Raw genomic sequence first — 19,623 nt, 5'->3', positions numbered from 1 at the left:
TCTGCTGAGACCGCTCCTCTGAGCTTCTTCTGAAAGGCAGGAGAGAGGAGGTTGGCTCGGACTCTGGGGTTCCTGCCCAGGGGGGCCTCTTGTTGCTGCAAAGACTCCCACTCCTCTGGGCAGCACAGAGGGTGGGAGGCTTGGGCGGGCTCTGCCTATGGTTCTTCCAATAGTTTCACATATGTGTCAGTTCTGTGTGTGTGGGGGGGTATGTGTGTGCTATGGGTGTGTATGGTGCAGGTGTGTGTGTGTGTGTGTGTGTGTGTGTGCGCACGGGCATGTGTTGTGTATGTGTGTTATGTGTGGTGGTCAGGGTTGAGTGGGAAGGAGCAGAGTGTTCCCCTCTTTCCAGGTGTACGACCCTGGGAGTCTTCTGGGATGTCTTTGATGTGATTCTTCTCTTTTATCCATACCTTCTCCTTGCTCCTCGTGTTTCGATCTGGGCCCCGTCAGCCCAGCTGCCCAGTTGCAGGTCCGTAGAAAGGGGGTATGAATCTGCGAGTGCTCCCAGCCTGACCCTGGCACACACATACTGAAGGCTTATCTGCTCATTAGCAATGTTCTCAATCAATGGAAACTTAAAGTACAAGTACCTCAGGTCGGAGCCATTTTTGAACTTTAAGAGATGGTCCTGTCACTCAAAGAGGTGTGGATTTCCATGCCGTGAAGGTAGATTCTTAGCAGATCTTCCCGTGTCTCTCTCTGACAACCTAGGGCCCCTCGGCTTTCTTGTCCCTGCTTCAGGCTAGGCCTAGGGTGGGGCTGGGGGCCAGGACAGCAACACCTCTTAAGGCACCTCCAGACACTGCTGTCTCCCGGCCACTGCCAGGTGTCAGGCCTCCTTCCTTGTAAAAAACGTGCTTCAAAGGAGAGTGCAAATTGTGGTGAGCAACGAGATAGTCCTTGTCTGAGTACAGATCTGCCTAAACACTATAAATATATGTAATTCTCAGCCTTGCACGGTGCTTCCCTTGGTGTTATATCCTCATAAAAACCATTCAAGAAGTCACCCACTTAAGGCAAAAAGGTGTTGCATTTGCTCTGGGCATCCACCTTTGCTGATGCCTCAGCTGCAGAAATGCAGGGAGTGAGTGGAGGCGGTGAGCGCCGCTTGGATCTTAGGTCTGTGGTTTACCTGGGGCCCTAGCCAAGTCTCTGCGCACGTCCAGCTCACTTGCCGGCCTGTGGGAAGGACTGGGAAATGGCATCCCTCCTTCTTCCTCCCCCTGCTTCACACCAGGGCCCTCAGCTGGACAGCTTGAGCCACAGTTCTGTAGGGCAAAATCAATACATGGTATGTGCTAGTCCTCAGCACCTCCGCTTGATCTAACTCAACAGTTTCATTCATTCCTTCAATAAACATTCCCTGGTCACCTGCACCTTGGGGATCCTGTAGTGGCCTTAACAGTTTGGTGGCAGAGACAGAGGGCGATCATTCAGAATGACAGGTGCCAGACTGAGCTGAACTCTGTGTATGTGTGTGTGTATGTGTGTGTGTGTAGGTGGTTGAGAAGGTCCCGGGAAGCTTCATGGAGGGCACACTTGAGGTGAGCTTTGAAGGAGGAGGAGGAGAGGGACAGGGATCTTGGGTGTTGGTGTGACAATGGCCAGTGCTCTGGAAGACTATGTTGAGGGAGTGCGTCTTGGGTGTATTATGGATGTCAGCTGATTGTCTCCCCAGGTGAGGTCAGGGCCCCTGGGGCATGATGGAGGTGCAGGGCTCAGGTGCTATCTGGGAGGAATGGGCTGGGTCTGACCTATTTGTGTGTCCCCCCACATCCCATCATGCCCAGCCTCCATATGGCCCTGTTAGAGAAGAAGCTGCCATACTGGGAAGGCACAGGCAAGGCTGGTAGGGTAGGGTGACCGTGGATCTGACCATGGCCAGGATAGGCAGCAGCAACCCAGCGCCCACGTCTTCTTGTATCTCCTTCTGCACATTTCTAGGCTCTGAGCTTTAGGGATCATCTTCCTATTAATTGTGTGGGAGTGTGGGCAGCCGGGGTGGGGAGTGATACTCTTCTCTGGTAAGCCTCTGCCCAGACAGGTGCTGATGCATAGGCTCACTCAGCTGGTCGGCAGCACTTTCCTTCAACCAATAGTTTAAATAGGTGTAGGAAGTAGTTTTGTGAGTCTGTGTATGTTAGGAGTGTGGAGGGGGCACGAGTGCTTTGGAGTTCTGGGGGTTCGGTAGGATGTGGAGGCCAGTTAGTGGGGATATGTGCTTGGGATGAGAACAGGAAGGTTTTCCTTCTTTCATTTTTCCAGGGGACTTTGCACATCGATCTATTGCCTGTTGGTCCTTGATCTTCACCTGCTGCTTCTCGGTCTTCACCTGTACCACTTGGGAGTGTGGGAATGGCAGGATCTGCAAAATCAGACTTACTTGAGTTTGGACTCAGGCTCCATTGCCTTTTGCTATGTGACCTTAAACGAGTGACTTGGCTCTCTAAGCCTCAGTGTCTTCGTCTGAAAAATGGTGACAATAATCCTTACCTCAGAATTGTCAGGCAAGGGGCGCTTGGGTGGCTCAGTTGGTTAAGCATCTGACTCTTGATGTTGGCTCAGGTCATGATCTCACAGGTTCGTGAGTTTGAGCCTCACATCGGGCTAGGCACTGTCAGTGCTGATTCTCTCTCTCTCTCTCTCTCTCTGTCCCTCCCCTGCTCACACATGCTATCTCTCTCTCAGAATAAAAAAAAAAACAACTTAAAAAGATTGTAAGGCAAACCAAACAAAAGGAAGGGGAGCTGCTGTGAACAGAGCAGTTTGCTCAGGAAGGTAGGTCTTTCCCTTGGCCCGTTTTGCCCACAGCATCACTGTGTCTCTGTGATGAGACATAGCACATGGTTGTCACTTGCTGCCCGTGCCACCTCAGCCACATGTTGGAGAGCAGTCTCGGGACTGCCTGAGGGGTGCCCACTTTTGTGGGCCTATGGAAGGGCTTGTCCGAAGGGCTGAGCTGGACTGCCCTTCCTTGGGGTGGAGGTCCCTGCAGAGGAGAGACAATGCTGAGGAGGCCGCAGGGTTCAGATATCTCCAGATCTGCCCAGAACCATCCCTGCCAAATCCTGGCAGGGGTCAGTGGGCTGGAGCATGAAGCCGCCCGCACCGCATGGGGAGTCTCAGTGCCACGTGGGTGTGTGTGTGCTCGCTGGTGTGTGGGGCGTGTCCTGCTGTGTGTGCTGGTGGGTGTGTCCTCCCACCCCTTTGCCTCCTTGTCTCTCTCCAGGGAGGGTGTCTGCGCAGAGGAGAGAGGGGCGCTGACTTTCATGGCCAGGGCAGGGCTTGAGCTGGGCTTCACTTCAACCTCTGGAGCTTTCTAGGCCTAGCCATCCAAGTGGAGCCTGCTTCTTAGCAAGAAAATGCCCCGAGGGAGTGCAAATCACAACGAGCGCATATCGTGTTGGGATTCTGGGGGCAGGAGGGTGGTTCTCGTCAGTTTTCAGAGCCTCCCTGCCCTGGTTCGATGTGCCACAGCGCCCTCCAGAAGCAGGCCTGTGGCACGGAACAGGAGTCCCCAGGCTCCTCTTCTGGCCAGCGGAGACTCACACAGGAGGCTGGCGTGCCCCCACCTGGTGATGGTGCTGTTCTGTGCACGTGCCCCTGGCACTGCCAGCTCCTGCCTGGATGATGGTGAGGAAGGGGCGCCCGCTCCCTTCCAGCTGGGCTCCAGGGAAAGGCTCACGTACCGATTGTGCCCACTGTGGCTTGGAGAGTTTCATGACGTGGCTCTGCCCACACTATACCCTCTGTCCCTGTCAGCGGTCTTACACGTGATCAGTCCCGGTGACAGACCCTCTGCACTTAGGGTCTTCCTTCCACTCTCATGCCCTGTGTGGCAGGCCGGCTCTCGTGGAGTGCATCTTTTAGAGGCCTCTCTATGCCATTCAGGAGGCGAGCCTGCCTACTGGGTGCCAGGTGTGCCTGTGTGTCTGCGTCCCTCAGGCTCAGCCCCGGACGTGAATGGCTTCCATAGGGTTTCCTTTAGGGGCAGAGGTGAGTGAGGGTCCTGCTTTTCCTTTCCAACCTCATCCACTCTCCTCCACTGGCTCCTTTCCTGACATACAGTTCTCTCTCTTAGAGCTCTCTCAAGCCTCTGGGGACATCACAGACGCTGACTTAAGGCTGGAGGGCTGGCCTTACTCCCCACAGGGCCGGAAGGCACCAGCTCCTATCCTGCCCTGCCCCTTGGGCCCTCAGCCCAGGCTTGGGGTGGGCAGCTTGTGCCTGAGTTCTTGGCCTCATACTCACTAGCGGGAGGGGGGAGGTGGGTGGTCCACACCTGACAAGAGACCTCACATTGCCAAGCCTCAGCTGTCCCCACTGTAGAGGGGAGGGATGGTGATGCCCTCCTAGGGTTGTGGAGGATGCCAGGCAATGGTGTGTAAGGGTAGCGTGTGCCACTAGGCGACAGGTGCCTCACCCCTAGTCCTGCTGGCTTTGTGGGGGAGCCTGGCTCCTAGGTCTGCCTGACTGCCCGCCCCCCATTCTGTGCATCTAGCTGACTTTGTCCTCTGACCTGCAGTGGCCCTGACTGTCTTCCTTGCCTTCTGCCTCCATACTTCCTGGCCCAGGTCCTGCCAGGACAGGGAGCAGGAGGAGTCAGCTTAGGCCTTTAGTCTTCTTGCTGTGTCCTCACTGGGGCCATTTTTCCATAGGTAAGCTCTGAGCAGGCCTTGCCTGTGCTCAGGAACCCTCCAAGCCTCCTTCATGGGATCGAAACAAAGCCCCTCAGCTGAGCAGGCAAGACCTCCACTCTGAACCCACCTTCCTTGTTTCCCTCTCACCCCAGCATGAGTGGCTCCCTCCTGGCAGATCCCTAGATGCCATTCATGTGCATGCCTCGGCTCATGGCATGCTGCTAGCCTAGTTGCTCTCTTTCTCTTGGTTCCCTTTTCGTCTGTGTTCTGTCCCGGCATCAGCTGCCCCGTCCCCCGTGAAGCCCCCTTGCCATCCCAGGCCTCATGACTACCTACCCACACTCCTCTTGCCTGACATCCCTCCATGGATACGGGACCACAATGTCCTGGCCCATGCCCCAGCTCCCTCTCCAGATGGCGTTTCTAGGACCTGGGGCCATATTTGCATCCTCTGTGTTCCTGGCATGGATCCTGGCTGGGCACATAGTAGGTGCTTGGAGAGATTTGTGGTGGCCTCTGGGGCTCTGGGGGGGGGGGGGCAATTGAATTACCTAGTAGGGAGGACCTGGTTCCCAGTCAGTCTTCTCATGCCTGGAAAGGTGCCAATGGGAAGACAGCCCCACTGATCACGTTTCTCTTAAGTTCCTCTCTGGTTTGTGAATTTTGTTGTATTTTTCAATTTTCTCCAAGCATCTGCTGCTGTGAAATTTTTCATTATCACTGGCAAGGATCCCCTCTCATCCCTGCTGGCTGCAGGAGATTTCTGATTTCTCTCCCTGTCTGCTCCAAAGCACCTGGGAGCCAAGGAAGGTAATGTCCCCAGGCCAGCTGGGCACGTTTTTGCATATCTCAGGAGTGAGCCTCCTCAGAGCTGGGCTCAGCAGGCCTGGCCTGAATGGCCAGGGTGGCATGGGCCATCGTCTGTGTCCTGAGGGCTTTGCCTCCTTTCCCTGGTGATGCAGGGAAAGCTGCCTTCGGGGGCTGGGCCAGTACCCACACCAACCCTGTTACTTGGGAGACTGTCAGGTGGTGGCTGCTGGGAGCTGAGGCAGCTGCCCCCTCTAGACTCATTCTCTAAAAGTGGCACTGTCTCTTCAGTTTTGGAGGCTGTGTGCTGTCATGATGGCTGTTAGGATGATAATGAGATCGGAGGTAGACATCAAGGCCATGTGGAGCCTTGGGGTGAATGAGAAAAGCAGCTGCAGGCTTTGGGAGGTAGAGGCCAGGCTGGGTGCTGCCCCACTCGTCCCTGGCCAGCAGAACTGCCCCTGCTGGGGAAATGCACAGGAGGGCCGAGGGTGGCCTTGGGCACTCACAGGCAGCCTGTTTTTGAACCTGGCTGGGCTGCTTTCTTCTCTGGTCTTACTTAGTTCACTCCTTGTGCAGATGATCAGTTAGTTGTACTTCCTGGTGGGGGCTAACTCATTTGAGTCTTGTTAGTATCCTAGGAGGTAGGTGCTGTGGGTCTTGTTTGTGTGTTTGCTTTTGCTTGGTTAAATGCATTTATCTGATTTGAAATCACTGTGGTTAGCCTGTGTTCGAGGTGGGGCATGTTCGAGGAGAGGGTGTGACTTACCCAGAGCCACACGCAGCCTGAGGCACAGAGCAGGGATTGGGGTGCCCGGACAGTTCAGCTCTGGCACCTGTCATCTTACCACTGGGCTGTTCCATCTCTCTAAGAGGGAAAGAGTGCTTCGTTTCTTTCTGTTTCAGCCCCAGTGGGCTGGACAGCAGCCCGCCACCCTCCCCTTTGTGTCATTGGCTGTCCTCTGCAGCCGTGTGTGCCTAGTTTAAAAGAAGCTGGGAGGGAGGGTACTAAGTACCTGATAAGTGAATGAATGATGGATGAGCGAATGGATCCTTCCCAAGGGGGAAGGAATTAGCATCGTAGAATTGATTCAAGATGTACTTTGTGCCAGAGGCTTTGTTTTCATGTCTTGTGTGTAATGCGGGTGCTGTGACCCATTCCTCCTTGTCCTCCTACTTTAAATTTTTTTTTTTAACGTTTATTTATTTTTGAGACAGAGAGAGACAGAGCATGAACAGGGGAGAGGCAGAGAGAGAGGGAGACTCAGAATCAGAAGCAGGCTCCAGGCTCTGAGCTGTCAGCACAGAGCCCGACGCGGGGCTCGAACCCACGGACCGTGAGATCATGACCTGAGCCGAAGTCAGACGCCTAACCGACTGAGCCACCCAGGCGCCCCTTGTCCTCCTACTTTAAAAGATAACACGCTACCGATATTCTGAAAAGGGACTGGCCCAGGCTCCTGGATGCTAAGTGACAGGATAGGGCTTGGGCTTTGTAATTGCTGCCTCCTGAGAAGAGTAATGGGCTGAATGGAAAGAAGTTCATTTGTAAGACACATGTCAGGAATTTGTGAAGCCCCCCCCCCCCCCCCCCCCCCCCCCATGTTCTGTTCACAATCAGCTGTGGGTTTGGATCAGTAAGTGTGGACACCAGCCTGCTTGGACCGCTCCATGCTTCTCCATGTAAGAAGCATGACAAAGATATGATGAACACAGCAGGGCCTTGGGGTGTAACCAGCCCCATCTGTCACAGCCACCTCTCTGGCTTCGCCCCAGCTCCCCACTCCTGCCCTTACCATGTAGGGTGCTGTGTGGCAGAGAGGTCAGGGAGGCATGAGGGGCTGCCTCTTGCTGTCTATTTTCCTGGATTTGGCTGCAAGGCATGGGGGCTTGATGGCAGCCAAGGTGGGGGGCATCTAGGCTGGGCAGAGTGAGAGAAGGGGCTGAGCTGTGGAGGGGTGGTGCCTAAGGAGAGAGTGCAAACACCCTGTTTGAGGGACATTGTGCAGGTGGCAGGTGTTGAGCTCAAGACTCCCATCTGGAGGTCAGGCGTGGCCCTCCCAGTGGGAGAGTAAGGGAATGTGGCAGGATGGACTAGTGGCTTATCTGGGTCAGTAAAGCCAGAGGCTGGGGGCTCAGTGCTGGCATCCTGCCCTTGAGAGTAGGCTGTCCCTGCCCATCGGGATGGCTTCGGGCCAGTGCTTCAGTGCTGGTCTTCACCAGATGACAGGCCACAGAGTAGCACAGAGGACTGGATCCATCCGTACCTGACCTGTGCAGGCTGTTGAGGTGTATGTGGGCATCCCTGTGGGCACTCACCCTAGAGACGGACCCACAGAGTGGTGACGACCTATTGCCATTAGGTTTGCCCGGTGAGAGCAGCCATCTTGGGCTGCCCCTGTGATGGCGGGTGGACCAGTGCCAGCAGCATGCCCATCCCCCATTGTCCTATTGTCCCTGCTGCTCCCCTGAGGCATCTGAGTGTCCAGCCCCAGACTTGGTGCTAGGGACAGAGAGATCCTTAGGGGTCAGTCCAGTATGTGACAGAGATCTACGAACAAACAATGATACTGTTTGAACTGCACTTGTGTGTAAAGCAGGGGGACAGTAGAGGCAGGGCCTCTGTTGTCCTGACTGGGTGAAGAAGGCCCCTGAAGAGGAAGAGCCACTTGACCTGGGTCCAGAATGGTGAGTTGCTTGCAGGGGAATGCAGGTAACAGAGATATGAATGTGACACAGGCAGGATAGCCTCCGAGTCCCTGCTTTGCACCTCAGAGCCTGGAGGTTGCCTCTTGTTTGTCTGTGGGGATTCCAAGTACAGGATTAGTGCAAGATCTTGGAGCTAGAACTCAGAGCTGGAGCTTGGCAGGATGGGGACATTTCTGTGCCCTCCCAGTTTTTTTGGAAGGGGCGCAGGCTGAGAGGTGACACTTGTTCCCGTGACACTAATCCTCTGTGGGTGGAGAGACTGGAGTGCTGAGGGCCTAGTAGCTGGGCATCCACGGGCCAACTTCCAAACCCAGCACGGGGATTGGGAGCTGAAGCGTAGACATGGGGTTGTGTCCCTCCAGGGCAGTCAGTCCTACTGGGGAGAGAGGGCATAGGCTGGTGGGGGAGAGAGATGCACACACACACACACACACACACACACACACACACACACACACTCACACACCACGTGTGCACTCTGAGGGAGAACTGAGGCTCAGCAAGTGAGAAACAACAGCAGGGAGAATGAGAGAGTGAGCCAGAGAGAGCTAGAAAAGTCAGACATAGGTTGAGATGGGAAGGGAGATCCAGAAGCCTCACTGAGCTTCAATTCCCCATCTCAGAGGGCTGTGTTGGGCCTGGAAGGACCACAGGCCAGGGGGTGCCTGGTGACTGGATGGCCTTCACTTTTGGAAGAAAAATGCAGGTGGAGGAAGGGGAGAGGCACACATGGTACTGGCCTTGGGCAGCCCAGGGCTGTGGGCGGGGCTGAGGTCAGGCTTCGTGATCCGGCCTGTTGGGTACATCCATCCTTGGCCTCTAGCTCATTTATTCCTTGTGGTGGCCCTAGAGATGGGGCTGTTATTAGCCTGTTTATAAGTGAAGGCTGAGGCTCAGCCAGCTTAAGTGACTTGCCTGAGAACACACAGCTGTAGCAGTGGGCCTGCCTGTCTCCTGGGCCACTGTGTTTAACTTTGGGGTGAGAGGCAGCTCAGGGTTTGAACCCAGGCTCCCCTGTGACTTCAGGCAACACCCTAACTGTGGGTCTCTGCCCCTGTCTAGAGTGAGGTAGTGGTACCCATTTCCCAGGGAGGCTATGGGTTCAGTGATTAGATGGATGGCACCTGGTGGCAATCTGTGGCCAGGCTCCCGTCTTCCCGTTCCACAGTCCAGAGAAGCAGAAGGACTGTGTCCTTATCCCCAGCCCAGACACTGCCACAGTCTTTTCCTTCTCACTCTTGCTCTAGACCTGAAAACACCTTCTTGGGTACTCTGAGGTATGGCCATGCAGGGGTGCCCCATGTCCCTTAGTGCATGTCCCGGGAACACCAAGTTCTCCAGAGACCTCTCTGTGCTGCTAGCTGTCCATTGCTGTTCTCTCGGAGCCAGGCTGCCACCCGGGCTCAGGACCCGAACTGTCCCTCCTCCGGGGCCCATGGAACCGGTGCTCCTCGGATCTGGCTGTGTCTCTCCCTTGCCTCGTCGGCTCCAGAACAGTGCTGTTGCTTCCTCCAAGGTTCCAACTCTCCTCTTCCTCTAAGCAGTCCCTCCGTCTTGGGCAGGATTAGATGAAGTGAGTATCCCATGGCGCCCTGGCTCAGCCATGCAAGGATTGTATTCTGAGCCAAGTCCAGGAGGCCCCAGAGCCCACTCACTGTGCTGCCCAGAGCTAGCCCTGCTCTTTGACAAGGCAGACTTTTCCATTGCATCATTCCTGACATGTTTCCCATCCCACGGATTCTCTGGGTGACTCGTTTACCTTATAGCACTGACATTTCCAGCTTTTCACTCATTCTCTATGCATCTGTGCTTTCACTTACTCATGCCTTCCGTGAACATCCCCTGACCATCTCTTTATCAGGCCCTGAGCCTGGAGATACAGAAAGTCATGAAACTCAGTTTCTTTTCTTGGACCCTAGCAATTAAGCATGAAGTTAAATAATACATGCTTGATAGAAGTATGCTAGGATGCAGTACTTTCCTGCAGGGAAAGGGATGATTAATTTTCCTTAGCAAGGGGAAGTCAAGGAAAGTTCCATAGAGGAAGAGGCATTTGGGGTAGGTCTTGGAGGAGAAGTAGGAGTTTGAAGGTCATAGTGGTGAAGGAAGGGCATTTCAAGCAAAAGGAATCTGCATGTGCAAAGTTAGAGATTAGGGTGGGTGTGGTGACCAGCGGAGAGCACAGGGCTTGTGAAGGTTGGTCAACAGATGGGTGCCATGCTGGTGTGTGGAGTTGAGGGGTACTGGGGGATCTCACAAACTGGACTTTGACTCCTAGGCAGTGGGGAGCATGGCAAGTATTTTGGGGCATTCTTGGTTGCTGAGCTTTGGTCTGCAGAGTGGGTTGGAGAAAGAAATGCTGGGAGGCAGGGAGACAAGTAGGCTGATAAGAGATGTGAGCAAGTGTAGGGAGTGGCATTTGGAGGCAGGGTGAGGGGCGTCCGGGAAGGGAGGTCTGGGCTTGGGGTGCAGAGAGAGCCACAGGAGGTTCCTGGGTGCCCGGCTGCTTTCGAGGTTCTCTCAGTCTCCCAGGACTTGTCACTGTCCTGATTTAACTTCCACAGGGTAGGCTTTGTGCGAATCCGGCCCGGGGGGCCTGGCGTTCCATTGGCGGAGCAGTAAAAATCATTAACGAGGAGCTGGAGAGCTATAAATAAGCCAGCACGATCCCACCCAGTGTTCCCTGTGTTTCCAATCTGCGGGAGCAGGGAATCAGTTTTGATTCATTAATTGGCATAAGGATGAGGCCCCAGAGATTGGCATGGTGTTGCCAGCTCTACCCCACCCTCTTGGTTGTCTCTGTGCATCTTGCCTGCCCCAGCTGCCCACCTGCCTCAGGCTATGGTCCAAAATCCAGTGGGACCTTTCGGCCCTGCTGCTGTTGGGCCCCTGGCCTGGGCTGACTGGGAGGCCAGAGGGGTGTGGGATCTCCTACCCTGGGGGTGCTCTGGGGCCTCAGGCCCAGCCAACTTTTCTCCCACTGTCCCCTTGGCCCCCTCTGAGCTTTTGGTGAATTAAGAAACTCCCCTTCTCTAAATTTTGGAACATGGCTACCCTTTTGGGAGGACATGAGTATCTGGGGACCTTGGTAGGTTTGAAAACTCTGTGTCACCAATGAAATATGGACCCCCATAGTGCTTCTCTTGCGGAGTTGTTAGGAGTATTAAATAGTTTGTTGCTCTGCTGTGCTGCGCCGGGCGCTGGGCCAGGGGCTCGGAGGGTAAGCGGTATGCAGGCTCTTTTGCTCATGGGCTCATGGTTCAGAGAAAGATGACTGGCGGCGGCTGCTCAAAATAGTCCACAACTGCAAATGTTGGTGGGTGGTGTGCAGGCCAAGTACAGCAAGGGAAAATAAGGGTTGTGGAAAGTTCTCTTTGGGGGGTGACGGTTACCCACAAAAGCACAGAATGAGAGAGCTAGCAGGAGGAGCACTGTAAGCAGAGGGAGTTTGTAGAGACCCAGAAGCGGGAGAAGCAGTGTCTGAGTTACAGCACGACGGCCGCCTGCCTGGGATACAGGGCACGGGTGTGGGTTTTGCAGGGCCTTGCAGGGCCTGTTTGGGGATGTTGATTTTATTTTAAGGCCAGTGGGAAGCTAATGTGGGTATTAAGCAGGGACAACACAGTCTGCTTGGTGTTTCATGAAGGCCATTCCACTGGCATAGATGGTGTGTAGATCCCAGGGGGAGGTTGGATGCATGTGGGTCCAGTAGGGATGTCATAGTGGTTTAGACCAAGGTGGTGGAAGAAAGTTGACAGACCCAAGCATATTTTGGGGATAAAACATCCAGGACTTGATGATGGCTTGGATGCAGAGGGTCAGGGAGAGAGAAGGGTCAAGGACAAGTGTGGAGAGGGGTGCCTCTTTTGAAGAGATTGGTGACCAGGAGGGACAAGGTCACACCCCAGGGACCTCAGTGTTGATAAACCAAGTTTGAGTTGCTAGTGAACTCAGCAAGGGAGCCTCCCCTGGCTGGGGGTTGGCAGCCCAGGAGAGGGCTGTGGGCTGGAGCCACAGCTATGGAACCATCCACATGGCTGAGGTTTAACTTGTAAAGGGACAGATCAAATACAAGGAAGGTTGATAATTTCGTAGAGAGAGGGCGTGACTGATGGGTGAGTGATGGGTCTGGTCTGGGAGAAAGCAAGAGGTGGGAGCACCCAGAGCTCCTGAGCAGGGCCCGACCTCCGACGGGAGAGGCTGTCTTCTTCAGCTTCTAACACAAATGCAGACGGATGTGAAAATGTGGTGGCAAGAAGTGGAGTGAGTTCCTTTTGATTGCGGCTTCCATTTATCCATGAAGAATGAAGCAAGGTCATCAGCTGAACTTGGGGGAGAAGTTGGGGAGGTCTGAGAGTGGGCAGAGAAGGTGGTGGAGAGGGTGTAAGGTGAATGGCAGGGTGAGGTAGGTGACACAGCTTTGCAAGGGTCACCACGTCGTCGGGCACGTGGGTCTTTCTGACTCTCCACTGTTTGCTCACAGACATGGGGAAGGGGGCTGACCCCGGGTTGGGATTTCACCAGCTGTGCCACATAAGGAGAGAGAGGGGAGTGAGGTTGTTTGCAGTGGAGTGGCTGTAGTGACAGATGGACAGACACTGAACTGAGCAAGGAGATGGGAGTGAAGGCAGGAGGAAGCCACTGGGAGTGTTATTTAAGCAGGTCTGTAGGACAGGATGCGCAAGAGGGAGGAGGGTAAAGACCCTGGTGACTCTCCCCTTTGTGGGGGTGCCCTTTGATGGTAAGTGGCTAGGGAGGGTCGATGTACTATAGGGACCAGAGCTCTAGCACCTGCCTTTGTCTGGTACTGTCACCCATTTCCCCCCCACCATTTGATGGTATTGTTTACCTTTTAAGTGTCTTAATAAAACATGAAAAAATATTTATTCTTCATAGATCAATAATTTACTATGAGTTATGACAATACTAAATTTGGTCAATTATTCATTGACTATAAAGTATTTATAAATGCTACCTTAATTTAAAGCATTAGCCATTAGAATTCAAATATTAATAAAGCAGTGCCAGCTTAAAGGAGGAAAGGAAGGGCACCAATAATGAGGGTAGCTCAGGGGAGGGTGAGTGCTCATGGCTGTTAAGATGATTACGATAACGAGCTGTCACTGGGAGCCCCACTTATGGGGCAGGCAGAGGTGCTAGAGCTCCTGGGGCTGGCCTGCTGGACCCCCACCCGAGAGAGAGACCGTTACTTCTGTAGGGTAGGGCGAAGCCCTGGGCTGCCCAGAGCCTGGCTCTCCCATCTGCTGCCTGCTGAGATGAGCAGAGCCTTGGCAGGCTTCCCTGGGCACCTCTGCTCCTACCCAGGTGGAGTGCCCTCTCTCTTGCCTTGTCCATCTGGAAGAGTCTCGTGATTCTTGAAGGGGCTAGCCAGAGGCCAGTTGGCATGTGAGGTTGAGGGGCCCACGTGGGTGGATCTCACTTATGCCGGGCCACATCTGGTCTTCCAGGAGGAGCAGTGTGGATATGCCAGGGGCACCTGGTGGAGGGGAGGCCTGGGACAGCTGTGGCCATCATTTCTGAGTGGTGGCACCACAAATTGTCTCTTCTAGCCCAAGGCTTCTGGGGTATTGCTTCTCCCAACCAATTTTAGCCTGAGAATTCTCCAGGAATCCTGATGGGGATGGAGAAGACTAGACATGAAACAGGGTAGTACCTGGAGTGACCTCAATGTCTGGGGATACTTCTCTTCTCAACAGTGTCCACCTGCAGGCACCGAATGACTTGATACGGCACGGATTTGCTGTCAGCAGAGAGAGAGTCCTTGTGCCTGCCGGCCAGCTCCTCCCCTGGGGCCTGCCCTGAGTTTGGAGCTGTCCTAGGCGTTTCTGTCCAGGGAAGTGCTGGCTAGCATTAGCCACGGAATCCTGGGCTCTGTCCCCTGCTGGCCACTGTCTCTTCTGGGACTGGCTCTAGAGGCTCCTGGTGGTCTGCTTCTGATGATCTCTTTGCTCTGTGCTCTCTGGCTAGGTGGCCCTGGCTGACCGGCCAGCCCTCTCTGTGCTGCAGTGTTCTCCCCAGGAGATCAGAAAGCTCACACGGGGTGAGAGTTCTAGAGATCCTGTCTGTCCTGTGATGTAGCCAGTGCTGTGCCTGCCACGACCTACCCTCAGAGTCCTATGTCTGGAGAAGCCTGGATCAGCAGGATGCTGGCATCTCAGGGGACACTGGCAGGAACGTGATTGTGAGGCTGTCCCGGAATGCTGGCGGAGCCCATGGGTCCTCTCATTTGGGCCCAAGCTTGAGCTCTGAGCACCCTCTTTCTCCCAATTCCTGGGACGCTGTTGGGCAGTGCATAGATCTTTGCAGAGACCCTCTGCTCTCCTAGGCCACCAGGCTTGGGGAGGGGGCTTGAAGCTGATCATCACATTCAGCTCTGCTTCTTGCTTTCCCAGCTGATGAGCCACTCTCAGGGTGTCCTTATCAAGCCATCAAGCATGCATTGTTGCAATCAAGAGAGAGATCAGCTTTATGACCACATGATATTGGAGGCAAAGAATTATAACAAAGGCTCTTATCTTGTAGTGAGCTGCAGAAACACGTCTAAGCAGGAGAGGTAATAACAGTGGTGACTTCTGCATCCCTACTGCGTGCCAGGCGGTGCGAATGGCTCTTCACATACCAAGACCTTTCACGGAATGAGCACAACACCCCTGTGAAGTGGGCGCGATCATTGTTACATGACAGAGAAAACACAGAGGCCCGGAGAGGGCCGGCACTTTGCCCAAGGTCCCACAGCATGTTTGTGGCAGGGCCCAGACTCAGACTCAGGCCAGGGGACCCTGTCACTGGGGTTCAGCATCTCTCTCTGCACTGGGGGTATGTCCTGTCCCGGAATGAGCACACAACCTTGATTAAGCTAATAGCTGATTTGGCTTTGATCTGATGTATTTTGATCATATTATTTTTATGTTAGGAGCCTCTAAATAACCATCATTTCAACAGTGCCCCAATTAGCAGGCCATTCACAACGGATTGGAAATTGACTTGCATCGGGCCTCTCCATTAGTGCCTGGGAGAAGCTTCCAGCCTTAATTATCCACCCAGTTTCCGAGGCTGGCGGCTTGAGGAGTTTGCATGATGCTGCAGGTGGCTGTACGAGAGGTGGGGCAGTGGTGCCCACCTCTACGGCGAGGGCTGTCAGCAGCAGGAGTGAGGGCGCTCTCTGTCTTAACTACTGTTTCTTGGGATCCTGGGCATGACTTGATTGGGGACGTTGATGGGGGAGATGGGGATGCCCAAGAAGAGTGGCAGGAAACTGGCTTCTATTTAACCTCTTTCCTGTACACAGCAAGGGTTGGCACTTGCTGTCCATGTCCTAAGTCCATGTTCCCCTAGCTCTGCTGGGTAGAGATTCTTATCCTCATTTAGAAAATGGAGGCTCACAAAGGACCCATGGGCTCCGTCAGCATTCCGGGACAGTCCCACAATCACAATCCTGCCAGTGTTCCCTGAAATGCCAGCATCCTGCTGATCCAGGCTTCTCCAGACCTGGGACTCTCAGGGTAGGACGTGCCAGGCACAGCACCGGCCACGTCATAGGACAAATGGGATCACTGGAGCTCTCACCCCATGTGACCGGAGGAGCCCAAACCAGAACCTTGGTTAGTGAGATTCTAGGGCTTCTTCTGCTGCCCTGGTGAGCCCAGGCCCAGCCAAGAAGTTGGTGTCCCTGGCTACCAGCAGGACTGGGGCAAAGTGACCAGTCAGGCAATTGTTCCCTGAGCATGCTCTTGCTGCCTGGCCCCTGTGTCTTTGTCATGCTGCATCCCTCTGTCATGCTGTTTTCCTTCATCTCAGCTGGTTTAAATCCTCTTTCTCTGAGACCCTGAGGTCACCCTTCTCTGGGTCCCAAGGAGCTTCATCTCTCCTTCCCCACAGGCTGAATCATGGGGTCTGTCTTCTTGGTGGATCCAAGCTTCTCAGAATTGGGGCTGGTGCCCTTTGCTCCCCCAGTGCCCAGTGCAGGGGTTTGCACACAGTAGGGGGCGCTGAGTATATGTATGAAACACACAGAGGGGAAGGAAGCAGTCTGCAGTGACGGTGGGATGCCTGCCCAGATGGGGAAACTGAGGTTCAGAGAGGTTCAGTGACTTCAGAACCAGTGTATATGGAATGGGCACAGGGTTTGCCATCAGAAGTCAGGTGATGACCTGGGAGGGAGTTGGATGGGGTGGGCAGTGGAGGGCCGGGAGTGAGTGATGGCAGCCAGGAGCACTCTTGTGGGTGTCCTGGGCTGGGTGTCTGGACAGCTTTCCATCCTTGTGATATCCAGTTTATTTTGTATGATTACTTCTTAGAGTTAGAAATTCAGTGTATTGGCATTGAAGAAAGTATGTACCAGAGAATAAAGAGAAATCCATTCAGCATCACTACACCTTGTTCTTTTCTTGCCTTTTGGTGTTTTCTCCTGCCTTTTCCATAAGCAAGCTTTTTATCTAGTTACAGTTCTGGGGTGTGTATAATTTCGTGCCCTGCTGTTGTCACTTAGCTGCCTCTCAGAAGTGTTTTTTAGATTGGATGACATTTCAGTTCAGCACTGTCTCTTATTGGTTGTGTGGCCTCACAACTTGTTATCTGGAAAATGGACACAATGACACATACATAAAGTACTCAACACACACACACACACACACACACACACACACACACACACACACGTACTCAACAGTATTTGGCACAGGGAAAATTCTCAGAAAATAGTCCCTCCTCCTATATAGCTTCACAACTTACCCATTATTGGAAGATTATTTTTCTTTTCTAAAAGAATGATCTGTTCATGACTCGAAATTTTGGCAAAATATGGAAAAGAAGGAAAATCAGTTCAGGCCTCTTGTAAAATGTACTTTTAGCATTTTGCAATATTTTCTTCTGGTCTTTCATGTGTGTTGAGTTTTATTTAATCGATGTAATAAAAGACATACAATTTTGTATTATTTTCATGACAAGCACTTTCCCATGTTACCTTAGTATCTTCATCAATAATTTTAAGGCTACATATGCTTTCAACAAATGGAGTGTTTTTCATAACCATTCATCTATCTGCATCTTTTAGATTGTGAGCGATATTTCAACAGCATGGATAAGTATCCTATGAATGTTTTGGGATCCAGAGCCACTCCCATAATTTTGATAGGTGCCTAAAGTGGAATTATTGACCAGAGGGCATGAAAATGTCCAGGCTTACTGCATTCTTGCACCAGTCTTTGCCGACTGCCATGTGCTGGACACGGTGTGTGTCTAGGGAAGGATGATGAACAGAACAGGCACATCACATGGCTCCCTGGAGTGTGTGGTCCTAGGAGAGACAGAGAATTACACAAGCCATGCATCATGCCCTGATAGGGAAAGTGTGGGTGTAGGGGGAGCTCAAGACAGGGGGTTGCTGGCCAGTCTGGGGATATAGAGTCTGAGTCTTGAGTATTCACTCAAGTTGAAAGTTGCAAGAGGGAACAGAAAATATGGAGGGTTCCAGGGGCTCAAACAGGGCTGGTTGGCCTGGGCATAGTGGGCAGGGGCATGTGAAGAGCAGGAAGATACAGGCATTGGGAAGCCTACAAGACTCTGTCCCCAAAGCTCTTGGGAGCCACTGAAGGCCTTAACAGGAGCATGACGCAATTGGATTTTTGTTTGGGAGAGAACTGCCATGTGAAGCTTGCATGGGAGTTGGTCAGAGCATTTGGATGGCTGTGTGACTCCCAAGAGACATCAGAGGATCTCATTGCACCATCCCTGCCCCTGCCCCTGCATTATGTATGGGGGTTGAGGGTCCAGCAGGGAGCACTGCGGGCATTTGAGTCACCGTCCTGCTGATGCTCGTGAATGTGCCCAGTGAGCGCCCTTGCGTGGGGAGCAGCCGGCCTTTGGGGTTTGGAGGTGTGGAGGGCCTCCCTCCTCCCTCACCTTCCCAGGCCCCCACTGCCTTCTCCTTGGGGTTGTTTCCTCTGCTTCTGGTCTCCTCTCAGCCTTGTCTGAGACGTTTACATAAACCCAAAGGCTCTCAACCGAAAGAACTGCATTGTCGAAGTTGCTCAAAAGTCTGCTGTCTGCGGCAGATGGCCTGCTGACATTCCCAGGCTGTGTTTTGAAGCTGCATCTGCTCTCCCACATCCCTCCATCACATAAGCATTATTAATAAATGTTTGCTTCAAAACCAGAGCAGTGGGTTGCAGTGTTGGGCGGTGCATGTTTCCATTAATTGGTCTGATGTCCCCCAAAGACGTAAGTCTGTGGCTAAAAGGGGCACCCCTCACGGATACTGGATGACTTCAAAAGATGGGCCGCGAGGGCCTCAGCCCAAGAACAGGCTGCTGGTGGCTCCCTCCCTCCCTCTCCTCCTCCACCTAGCTGCCATGCATCTTCCTTTGTTATTATCAACTGGCTTTTGAATAATCTTGGGCTTCTGGAACTGACTGCTTCATCTGGGGTTTGACCCAGTATTTTATGATATAAATTAAGTGGACTTGGCCAGAAGACCTAGGAGTGCTGTCTTTTTTTTTTTTTTTTTTTTGCCTGAAACCTGAGTCCTCTGGGGTAAGTGTCTCCCTGACTTTCTGATGTAATCTATTCCCTTCAGCCTCAATCAGTTCAGTCTAGCCAACAATCATAGCGCACACAGTATATTTATGGCTTATGTCTTGGCCTTGGAGACACACAGATCCACAAAATGAGTTCTTGGCTCTTAAAAGGCTCACATCCCAGGTGGGAAACAGAATGGCTAATTTAGCAACCCTGATGGGTGTTTCAAGCAGATGTGCATTGGATTCTCGTCCTACCATCCCTCTTTGAGTAACCTTTGAGCAAATGATTTTGCCTCACCCAGCCTCCATTTCCTCATCTGCTGAATGGGTGTAAGAACATCTGGGTGGCAGGATCCCTGAAAGCATCAGTGGGACTCTGCATGTGAGAGCTCCTGGCCTGGCCCGGGGTAGTTCTGTCTCTGGAGGCAGGCAGCATTTCTTGGGGCCCCGGGCATGAGCTGCTAGGCATGGGCCATGTGGATCGAAGCCAGTGCAGCATTGTCCCCGTGCTGACCCATCCCTCTCTCTTCCCTCTCTTTCTAGCCTGTGACCTCATGACCCAGGGGATTTTGGCCTTGGTCACGTCCACTGGCTGTGCGTCTGCCAACGCCCTGCAGTCACTCACAGATGCGATGCATATCCCACACCTCTTTGTCCAGCGCAACCCAGGGGGGTCTCCGCGCACTGCCTGCCACCTGAACCCCAGCCCTGACGGTGAGGCCTACACGCTGGCCTCCAGACCGCCCGTGCGCCTCAATGACGTCATGCTCAGGCTGGTGACAGAGCTGCGCTGGCAGAAGTTTGTCATGTTCTACGACAGCGAGTATGGTGAGTTGGGGGCAGGGGTTACTCTGTGGCTCCTGGGAGGCACGTTGGGCATTGGGAGACCCATGAGCCAGGCCATTGGCTGGTGGCTGAGTGCTTCA

At 53.4% G+C, this 19,623-nt stretch overlaps 1 protein-coding gene across 5 annotated transcripts in view; it reads left to right on the top strand.

Annotated features, from left to right (window-relative positions):
* The window catches only part of GRID1 (glutamate ionotropic receptor delta type subunit 1), a 703,600-nt gene that overhangs the window by 134,353 nt on the left and 549,624 nt on the right, over nucleotides 1–19,623 (top strand). For 4 of the 5 annotated variants that reach the window (XM_086680177.1, XM_086680176.1, XM_086680179.1 and 1 more), the window contains exon 3: nucleotides 19,241–19,525. The exons of the other annotated variant lie outside the window; for it this stretch is intronic. In XM_086680177.1, coding sequence (XP_086536303.1) covers nucleotides 19,241–19,525 — 285 coding nt within the window. The remainder of the gene's footprint in view (nucleotides 1–19,240; nucleotides 19,526–19,623) is intronic. 5 annotated transcript variants of the gene reach the window in all.

The sequence above is a fragment of the Puma concolor genome, chromosome D2 (assembly GCF_028749965.1).
Source record: "Puma concolor isolate L17-30 chromosome D2, mPumCon1.1.hap2, whole genome shotgun sequence".
Lineage (NCBI taxonomy): Eukaryota > Metazoa > Chordata > Mammalia > Carnivora > Felidae > Puma > Puma concolor.
Note: the sequence above shows the minus strand (reverse complement) of the source record. Positions and strands in the feature narration are given on the sequence as shown.